The 11,081-nt window shown below is 37.2% G+C and overlaps 1 protein-coding gene across 1 annotated transcript; it reads right to left on the reverse strand.

The window, feature by feature from the left end:
* Nucleotides 1-475: 475 nt before the first annotated feature.
* Nucleotides 476-8,526, reverse strand: FPGT (fucose-1-phosphate guanylyltransferase). Its single transcript, XM_006775913.2, has 4 exons — nucleotides 8,362-8,526; nucleotides 6,933-7,100; nucleotides 5,535-5,627; nucleotides 476-3,003 (listed from the first exon to the last, which is right to left on the reverse strand). The coding sequence occupies exons 1-4, from the start codon at nucleotides 8,441-8,443 to the stop codon at nucleotides 1,565-1,567; spliced, it is 1,782 nt and encodes a 593-aa protein (XP_006775976.1). The 5' UTR covers nucleotides 8,444-8,526; the 3' UTR covers nucleotides 476-1,564.
* Nucleotides 8,527-11,081: the final 2,555 nt, after the last annotated feature.

An 11,081-nucleotide genomic window follows, 5' to 3' on the forward strand; every position in this document is an offset into this window, starting at 1 on the left:
CCCTCCAGCACCTGGGACCTATGCTCCCTCCAGCTGCTGTTACCTGGGACCTAGGCTTTCTCCAGCTGCTGGCACCCAGGACCTGGGATTCCCTCACAGAGGGAGGCCCTGCCCACCCGCCGCAGCCCACTGGTTGGTGGCCTGGGCCTCCTTCTGCAAGGCAATCATGGGGTGATAGCCGGACCCCTGGACAATCGCATTGCACCCACCTTGGCTGGCCTGGCACCAGTGGGTGTCATAGCTTAGTCCCAAAAGGATGGTCAATTTGCATATTATGCTTTTATTATATAGGATTATTAGACTTTGTTATGAGCACATTTCACTTATGTGCTTATATCAAACTAGAGGCCCTGTGCACGAAATCATGCACGGGTAAGGTCCCTAGGGCCAGGGCCTTCTGGCTGCCAGCTGGGGCTTTCCTTCATTCCGCGCCACCACCTGGTGGTCAGAGCACATCATTAGCAAGCGATTGAACTCCTGGTCTCCAGGTCAAACTCGCGAGGGGACACTTTGCATATTAGGCTTTTATATATATAGATTGGTACACATAACTTGGGATACCAGCCAATTTTTATTTCTTGAAGCTGTTTATCATGTGTGCATTTTCTTAATCTTTCTCTTCTTCTGGCTCCTTCCTGCTATCTACCTTTTGGGTATTTATTGCTTCTCAGCATCATTACCAGTGCATGGACAGAAAATAAGAAAAGTAAAATCAGTTCATCTGGTAATTTAACAGTTCTATTAAAGAGATTAGTATGAGGATGAAAGTAATGCTCGGAATAAACATATTATTATCAGTGAATCTCAATTATTCCTACCATCTTCCCCACACAGATATTTGACTTTTGTGGGTGTGTATGCTTTCCTATGGATGAAAATTTAGGGAACATTTTTAGGATATACAAACACATTTTCAAGTTTATATGGATAAAATAACACATATACCCTTTTATGTTTCATTTTGGTAAGATCAATAAATGAGATTTTTAGCATCAATTTCAGAGTTGTCCATTACTTATCAATTAAGATTATCACAATATTTTAATTTAATCTGAATTTGCTAATTATAAATCTGTCCCTGCAAATGTTATTTTGACAGTATTCCAACAGTGCTCTGAAGATCAGATAGTATGCTATTTTTATTAGTTAATCAGAATTACTACATCTGAGAAGAGAACTGCCAATAAACACTAAGAACTTTTTTGGAACTGAAGCCCAAAAGAAGAGGGAAAAACTAAAGGTATGTTTAGAAAATTGCCTTTAAAACTAGTACATTATTATGTGAACAAACTAATGCTCCATAAATCCATCTTAATTTATAGAAATATTAAAATAGTAATAAACATCTAAAAATAAACATCTAAAAATCCCTTTCCTGAAGTTACAGCCTAATAATATTCTTTCTTCAAAAATGGTTTATCTGTATTTTTGTGTTATTGATTTTATGCTGCAGCAACTGTTAACATAATTTTCATTAAATGACTTCAATAAAACAAACACCTTATATTTGCAATCTAGCTCAATCAAGAAAGGCAAAGTATGCAATATTTAAGATGTCTCTAAATCAAAGTTTTCTATTCAAAGTAATTTCTAGAAAAATTTGCTCCCTATAGGTTATCATGTCTTCTACGTCTTTGTAGGCAAGCATTTCTTCAATGGACAACAGCTTATAGTTATTCAGGCTGAATGCTGACTTGCTTTGCACAGCATTTAACATCTTTATGGATGTTGTAACTGAATCATTCAAAGAAGTACAAACTGGGAAAATACGAGCATTCCACAAACTCAAACATGTCTTGTTTCCAGAGAAGAGCTCTTGTGTAACTTTCAGATTCCAAATATCTAAGCATGACAGGAAACAGACGCCAAAGAATTGAAGTGACTTTATATCTGACAATGTTTTAACATTCCTTTTCAGGTTGTCTTGCACTCCAAATGCCATAGTTGAATACTTTAAGTGTCCATTCATCTTCAAGCTTAAGGAACACACAAAAGAATAGGCAGGCAGGACAGCTGTTGTTATGATAAAAGAGCCACTAATAATGCAGTTTTCCCCAACTGAAACATCAGGCCCCAACCTGGAGTACTCCACAACTGAGCCAGGTGACACAGAACATCTTGAATCCAATATACTTTGAATGATACAGGATGTGTTACCAAAGCATTCTGGTACTGCTGGAGAGATGCTAAAAGCTATGGACTGTAAGCCAAGCTCTGACTTCAAACTGCTAGCTGAAGTAAAGTGACACAAATATTCTTCAGTTGTGCCAATGTGATAAAATTTGGAGTTATTAAGAACAACAACATTTAGTGATGTCCCTTTAAGAAGGTGAAATATTCTCTGCCTCATCTCTACCAACTCTGACTCTTCTTTAGTGACATTTGATGTGTTTCTGGTATACTCCACAGTTGCTCCAGGTCCCAACGCCTGCAGAAAGTCTCCATAAGCATCTATTTCACAGTTCAGTGTGCCTATGTTTTCATAAAAAGCAAGTAACTTTTTCGCTGATTTATGATCCATGTAAAATAGGCTGTCCGTGTAGACATACTCAGATTCAAATTTAAGAGAGGCAGTGTCACCCCCAGACAAGTCCTGCTGAGAAAAATTTCTAGGTCTACACACAGCATTAAACTGACACATCCTTTCTATGCTGGGCTTATGAAGGAAACGATGGCAACACCGGTATTCGAGGTCACTATATTCTAAACAATTAGAAGGTTCTAAGACAAATACTCCATGTGTGGTACCTACAGTCAAGCTAGAAGGATGAGCTAAAGCTGTAAAGCCAGGCTTGTCAAATCTGATAAACTCAGATTCTCCGACACTATAAAGTTCAATATCATCTGCACAGGTAACCAGAATCCCAGGATTCATATGTGAGGGGAAATCAATGTACATGGCTAGTTTTAATTCTAACATCTGATAAATGGGGTTACCAAAAGGTAAAGCAGTGAAAATTTTCCCCAGAGCACTTGCATTTGGAAGGCGTTGACTGTAGCCACCTATAAAATTAAATGAAATAACTCTTACAAAATGTTTATATGAATGTTTCCAATAATTTAAAAACCCAGGGGCATCAGGAGTAACTCAAAATGTATCTAAAAATATTCAATATATACAACATATTACTGTAACTCGGGAAAGAATAATAAGCTCCAGAATACAAATTCAAAGAAAAATTCTCCCATATTCTTTGGAAATACTGTAGTTTTAAAGACTCTAGATTAGAAAAGAATTTACATATACTTTAGAGAATGCGAACTGTTTAAAATCCACTGTATTGCTAATAAAATGAACCACAGGCTAAAACATGACCTCATATCCACATTTTAAACAATTTCAACCATATTTAAATTCCTACAATAAAAATCCACTTTACAGGAGTAAAAGCAAGTCACAAAAAAAATTATATACAAATTCCAATATTATCTACTAAATTGTACTTTTCAAAATGCAGTGTCTTTCCTCAAATTATTACATACACTTAAAGGAAACAATGGTGCATTTATGTAAAAGCATTTTAAAACTTATACTTCTTTTTAATTTAAATAGGCTTTCCCTCTAAGATTAGCCTAATGACTTCTTAATTCCTTGAAGTGTGTTCTTGTAAGTAAATTAATAGCTTACATCATTTTTATGTTTAGTAAGTACTGTGAGAGGCAGTATTACAATAGTAGAGTCAGACAAAATTGGGTTCAAACTCAGGCTTACTACCTGTTAAGTTTTTTATCTTTGGACACACTCCAAATAAGCAAATGTAGAATAATATTTGCTTTGTCATGTTTTATGAGATCAATTACACAAGCAAAGCACTTGGCATACAGTACACTGTTCTAAAGACAAGCTAATAGCAAAGCTTAGCATTATAATTAGATATTTTTAACTATATATTTTCTGATATCCATTTTAACTTTTACTAAATAATACTTGTTCTGGAATAAAACTATAAATTTTAAAATTTTGATGGCTTAGGAAAACTAATTGTTTTATTTTGAGTAATACTTAAATTTTGCTACATGTTCTTGACATCTTTTTTTTTAATTGATTTCAGAGAGAAAGGGAAAGGGAGAAAGAATCACTGATCATCTGCCTCCTGCACGGCCCCTACTGGGGTTTGAACCCAGAACCTGGGCATGTGCCCTGACCAGGAATCAAACAGTGATCTACTGGCTCACAGGTGGCTGCTCGACCACTAAGCCATGCCAGCTGGGCTAAATTTGAAATTTTTTTACAGCCAGCCATAAAATCATAACTTGGATGCTTCATTTGAAATCATCTTTACAGTCCTAGCCGGTTTGGCTCAGTGGATAGAGTGTTGGCCTGGGGACTGAAGGGTCCCGGGGTTCGATTCTGGCCAAGGGCACATGCCCAGGTTGCAGACTTGATCCCCAGTAGCGGGTGTGCAAGAGGCAGCTGATCAATGATTCTCTTTCATCATTGATGTTTCTATCTCTACCTCTCCCTTCCTCTTTGAAATCAATCAAGAAATATATATATTTTTTAAAAAATCACTATTCTGTATAACAGTCATAAGAAATGGATAGTGCCTTGGAAGCCACAGTGCCAATCCATGACAAAGTTTTCATAGAGACCTAATTCATAGAGAAAAATAATAAAGGTTTGCACAGAATAAAAATTTTCATACAACTAAACTTATCCAATTAAAATAAACACCTATCTCTGTTCTGAGATTATTTCTTTCCTACCTTTCTGCTTTACAATGTCCTCTTGTATATGTAATTTTCCCTCAGATATTTTCTCATCAACTCCATGTTTTGTGACCACCTTTTTTCTTGTAACTCCTTCAAGGATTATAGACTTTGTCTACCAATAATCAAATAAAAATGCAAGACAGAAGGTTTTTGGCAATAGTATGGGGATCACAGTGCTAAACCAGCCTCTTCCCTACAGCAAGAATCCCTTCTAAAGACTTATTGAAAAATGTTCATATTTTGATGAGCTCTCTCTTTGGAAAATACTTTTGTACATACATACTAAACATAATACCCATAAACAATCAATGTATGTGATCCACAATTTTAAAGAGAAATATTGTGGAAAATGTAATATTACTTACAAACTAAAAATATCAAGAAAAGCATGAAATATTTGTTTTCAAAGCAGACTAACTTCAAAGACCAAAAATTAAAAAGGAAAGTTCTAAAACAGTGGTTCCCAACATGGGGCACAATTTGATTTTTAAGGAGGGCAATTTGAGAATGAGTTATTAACAGTAAATTTTTTGCATTTCTTATGGTTCTAGGGGCCTCGTACATGCCTTTGACCAGAATCGAACCTGGGACCTTTCAGTCCGCAGGCCGACGCTCTATCCACTGAGCCAAACCGGTTTCAGGGGCATTCACTTTTTGAATAGTAAGAATTATATGTCACCGGGTGGGTGAAGGGGAGGTGGGGTTGGGGTGCGGGGGGAAGCATCAGGATTTTAGAGATGCTAGATGGGGCACGGCCAAAAAAAGGTTAGGAACCACTGTTATAAAATATCAAAGGTAAAATCAGTAAAGTATAATTTTACCGGAGTGAATTAATAGGATGGTAAAATAATTCCATTTATCTCCATATAGCTTTTCCAAATGTCGAAGGGCACAAAATGTTGATCCTCCATTACCTTAAAAATAAAGTTAAAAATGTACACTTTATTTCATATAAACCTACTAAAATTTTGTAAGTATGGTAAATTTAGGTGTTCGAACTCTGAGGATATGGCTACAATTAACTAGGCAGAGAACAAAAATATGGACAAAAGAATCAATTTAAATACACATTTCATAGCAATTAAATAATTAAATGATTAGCAATGAAAACCAGAGATCAGCCCCTAAATGATGAGCTAATCTTCTCCCGAAAATATTAATACACAATGAAGAAATGATAAAATAGGCAATCCGCAACACCAGAAAACTGTAAATACACACACACACACACACACACACACACACACATATATATATATACTATAAGTATTATATATATAATTCATTTGGAATGACAAATTGCAAAAACCATTTAAATAATTCTCCCATATGACAATCAAATATGTAAGTTAAACTTGCTTTTTAAAAAGTTTTTTAGAATTTGGTTTCCTTACTAATTACCTTGGGCAAGTTATTTAACTTTCTGTGCCTCTAAATCTCATCTATACAATAGGAATCATATAGTACTGACTGCTAGCTCTGAGGATTAAAACATGGCTACTTAGAACAATGCCAATGTCAGATATAGATACCCTATCTCTGGTATTAAGGGGCTTCGGTTTTAGCATTACACGAAAAACTGCCACCACAAAAATAGTATGCAATGAAAGGTTAAAAGGCAAACTTTATGAAAATTGGATTTTTAAAGTAAATATCTCTGATACTTAAGCTATTAGACTGCTCTTTTTTATTCTGCAGTTGTGGTCCCAAGAAGTCAAATAGTATATATTTTTCTTGCTTTGATCTCTTTACATAAATTTCTGAAGAAAATGTGGAGTTTGCAGGGATTTTAGGAAGCCGACTGATAAGGTCCAATGGATTATTTACTACCTGAATAAATTTTATTAAAATTAATACAAATGTCTTTTAAATAACATAATATTTGGGAAGTTTTTCCATAGTAAGTCACAATGTGTAAGAAAGTTGCTAAGCCTTGCCCTAAGAAAGTTGCTAAGCTTTGCCCTGAAGACATGGCTCAGGAGTTGAGTGTAGACCTATTCCCCTGTCATTTCTGGTCAGGGCACATGCCTGGGGTTGCAGGCTCAATCCCCAGTGGGGGATGTGCAGGTGGCAGCCAATCATTCACATAAAAATTTTAAAGTTAGTAAAGACTATGGTGGGAAGATATGCAGTTTATAAACTGCATGCCACAGGAAAACTTTTCTTCAATGATTATTCTACCTAGACTCTATGATATAAATCTGACCATAAATGCTTACCAATTTTGGCTCCAGCAGGATCAACAAAAACATGATACTGAACTCCAAGGGGTAACTCCTTTTTTTTCAGCTTTTCTGACAGCTGTTGCTTATAAGCAAGTTCTTGTTTTTCATCAGCTGCTGTTATTGCAACAATGTCCCAGAACTCTCCAGCTGCCACAGGTTTGCCTATGTGAAAAAACAAGGAAATGATAAATATTATCAGAATTCTCTGTTACTTACTTGGAAAGAGGGGAAAACAAAGAGATAATATTATAATCTTCATAAATGTATCTCTTGCTTTTGAGAATTAAGCAATTAGTAGTTGGTGTGATTCAAATAGTTCTAATGAGGACTGTTCATAAATTGTTTTCTCTCTTTCAGATTACTTTCTTCTATGATCTACAGGCCCATTTATATTTAGATATTATTTTAAGAGAAATATTACTGATTTTCTAAAGATTATCTCAATTCTTAAATAAGAAGACAAAGGAACAAATAAATGAATCAATTTTCATATTATTAGGACTAGTGTCCCTTGGCTAAGAAAGATTCAACCCAAATATCCATTATTACAATGTTGCTGTTTATAAATGTGGGTACTTTATTTTTCACTACCTTAAAAAGAGCCATGCAATTTTACAAAGGCTAATGGAGTATGACATACAATTTTGAATAGAAAAGTTCCCAACTCCCAGATGAACTCATTAAAAGACAGACTGAACTTTTGGTAGACAGCTAGAAGCTCTTTGTTATTGAAAAAAAAAGATAAAATTCTTTTTATTAGTTAACAAACAGGACTTATCACCTACAATGGAATAGTCCTGAACGTTTTATTGTCATCCTAGTATTATTTCCTGTATTCTTAAAGCAGTAACTTCCCCCCAAAATAAGGAATTTTATTACACAATTGTACAAAAAATGACAAGTTACATAGCCTTTAAAAAAAACCCAAAACATTTTGATTCAACCCTCACTCGTTTTAATAATCCAAAATCCCTCCGTGTTTTAGCATTATTTGTTTAACTCAGTAAGCGTTCACATCACGGAACAAATTGGTGAAGTGGGTAGGGAGGTGGGAGAAGGCTAAAATCACATTTGTAAAGGTCAAGACACTATGTTTTAGATATTTCAGATTTACTTAAATAATTTATTAATGAACTAACCAAATGCATAACTTGAATTTATAGCTTCACTAGCTATATCTGTACCTATCTATCTACTTAGAAACTAGAAATAAAGTTAAAGAAAGTAACAAGCATCACGTAAAGAAAGGACAGTGAAAGAAAAGAGTAACACATTCAAGGTGTATTAGCTATGCGCGGGCCAGCGTCCTGGGCCCACAGGTGAGAGAGAAGCATCCAGGAAGTGACAGTCCAGCAACTCTCAGGGCACGTGAAAGACCCTCCCTTTCCACCGCCCGGGAGGCCCGGGCTTCCTCCTTCGGTACCTCTCAGCTCGGAAAACCTCCGCAACTTCCGCTGGGTGGCTTCTCGCAGAGATAAGGATGCAGGGACATTTGCACGGGCCATAGCCCCACCGCTGCCGCGGCCGGCTTTAACCTTCCAGGTATCCCACCGCTCCGCACAGCACGCATGCGCCCTGGACTGCCACCCGCGCCAGGTCCGGCTTCGCCTAGCCCCGCCCCTTCCGCGCGTCACTCACGTACCACGCCCCCGACGGTCTGGGGCTGGCCCAGGGGAAACCAGGATGTGGTGATCCCGGAGCTTGGCCCCCCGTTTCCTTAGCGACGGTCTCCGGAGCTGATGGCCACCTAGCGATTTCTCAGTCTGTGGCGGGCCTGGCCACTAAGTTCCTAATTTATAAGGCCTTGCAGCTCGGTTGACCCGGTGAGTGGGGCAGGTTGGGCGACAAAATTCCTACAACTGACCCGCTAAGGAGAAGACGAAACGACACCCTAGCTTCCAGCTCTGTCTCCGCAGGCGATTTGTCTTTTCTGACTCCTGGTTTGCTTCATTCAGGAGCAGTTCCCAGAACCTCTTGACAGTTAATTCCCCCTCTGGTCCTCATCTGAAGCCTTCTGCCCCAACCCTGGGTCTAGAGAGACTTCTAGAGTCTAGATAGAAGATACATCATCTGAACATTTACAATCTGTATTCTCTTCAGGTGTGTGGCTTCTTTGCCTTTGCGAGTTCCGGGATCACCCTCTCAGTTTTGAGCTCATAGTTTTTAGAACTTGTAGATCATTTATTCTGCAACCAGGCCCTTAACAGTTGTGCTGTTTGGGTTAATTCTCTGCCATCCTTTTGTATGGGCAGATTAATCAAGAACTTTCAGTAACATTCCTGGGAATAAATCAGCCTTATTAGATGTGTTTTTGGTGAGTTAATTTTGTAAGTATTTCTCTGGTAAAGCACTAGGTCTATAATGAGTTTTATAGATTGATTTCTATGAATCAGAGAGAATAGTGACTTAGTCAAGGTCTCGCAATTAGTAAGTAGTGGAGAGGCTTTAGCGAGCAGTTTCAATACTGAATGCAGACATCATTCTATCACACCATGCAGTCTGATTTATTTTAGAGGCCTGTCTTCATTGAAGTCTTCATCAGGACCACAGGCATTCAAGGCCATACAAGCTCTTGGCAGGAACTTAGTTTTTTCTTCTAAAGACTTGACCCTGTTAATTAATTCTGTTCTTACAGAGAAAATGTCTGACTAAAAAGAGAGATTACTCCTTCGTACTTTTATCGCTTCATACTTTTAGCGCTTATATTTTGTTGTTGTTATTGAAAACAATACATTCTTTTTAAGAACATTTAGAAAACACAAAGGACTCAGGTGAGGTGAGAATTAGCAATAGGGAAAGTAGCAAAAGAGAAAGTCAGAGAGGGAACAGACGCCCAAAGAATGATTTTTTTTTTTTCTTGAGTGAAATAGGAAGTGAAGGGTTTTGATGTGACTTGCCTTATATTTAAACAAATCACTCAATAATGTGAAAATAACCTGTTGGAATGTGGAGCAAGGATAGGAGGGAGACTTGTTTTTTGTTGTTTTTTTGGCTACTGCAATAATACAGGTAAGACTTGGTGAATCTTGGTCAGGATGATAACAGTGGGAATGATGATAAGTTGGTTAGCTATATTTTAAAGGCAAATCATTACGATTTGCTAATGAAATAGCTGTGGAATGGGACAGAAAGAGAGTAATCAAGGATGTCTGAATGATAGCATGGCCATCAATTGAGATGGGAATGCCTATGTATGGGGAATGTTGTTAAGGTGGTAGGGGGAGTCCAGAATTTAGTTTTGGACATAAAGAGTAAACAAATGTAAATGTATGTAGTGCAAATGAAACAGAATTGTGTGTGTGTGTGTGTGTGTGTGTGTGCACGCGCCCGCGCGCATTTTACATTGGCTATGGATTTCATGAAAGAGGTCTGGGCTAGAGATATAATTTTGGGAGTTGTCAGCATATAGATGGAGTTAATTTTATACTGGAATTAGATGAGATCTCGAGAGAAGCGAGATCAATAGAGACTGTATGTTTAGGAACTGTACATAATAGAGGTAAACAATGAAAATTTTACCAAACAAAATTTCAGATAGTGATAAGAACTGTGAGGTAACTAAAGGGAAGTGATGTAATGGAGTCTGTCAGAGTATTTTTTTTTTTAATCTTTATTGTTCAGATTATTACAGATATTCCTCTTTTTGTCCCCCCATAGCTGCCCTCCACCTGGTTCCCACCCCACTCCAGGCCTCTGTGCCCCCCCTTCCACTGACCTCGTCCATAAGTGTAAGCTCTTTGTTCAATCTCTTCTCATACCCCCCACAACCCTTTCCCCTGAGAATTATCAGTCTGCTCCCTTTCCATGGCTCTGATTCTATTACATTAACCAGTCTGTTGTGTTCATCAGGTTTTTATATTCATTTGATTTTTAGGTTCGCTTGTTGATAAATATGTATTTGTTGTCACTTGGTTGTTCATAATTTTTTATCTTTACCTTTTTCTTCTTCTTCCTCTTCTTAGAGAATACCCTTCAGCATTTCATATAATGCTGGTTTGGTGGTGATGAACTCCTTTAGCTTTTTCTTATCTGTGAAGCTCTGTATGTGTCCTTTGATTCTAAACGATAGCTTTGTTGAATAGATTAATCTTGGTTGTAGGTCCTTGTTTTTTTTTTTTTTTTTCACTTTAAATACTTCTTGCA

The sequence above is a fragment of the Myotis davidii genome, unplaced genomic scaffold (assembly GCF_000327345.1).
Source record: "Myotis davidii unplaced genomic scaffold, ASM32734v1 scaffold128, whole genome shotgun sequence".
Lineage (NCBI taxonomy): Eukaryota > Metazoa > Chordata > Mammalia > Chiroptera > Vespertilionidae > Myotis > Myotis davidii.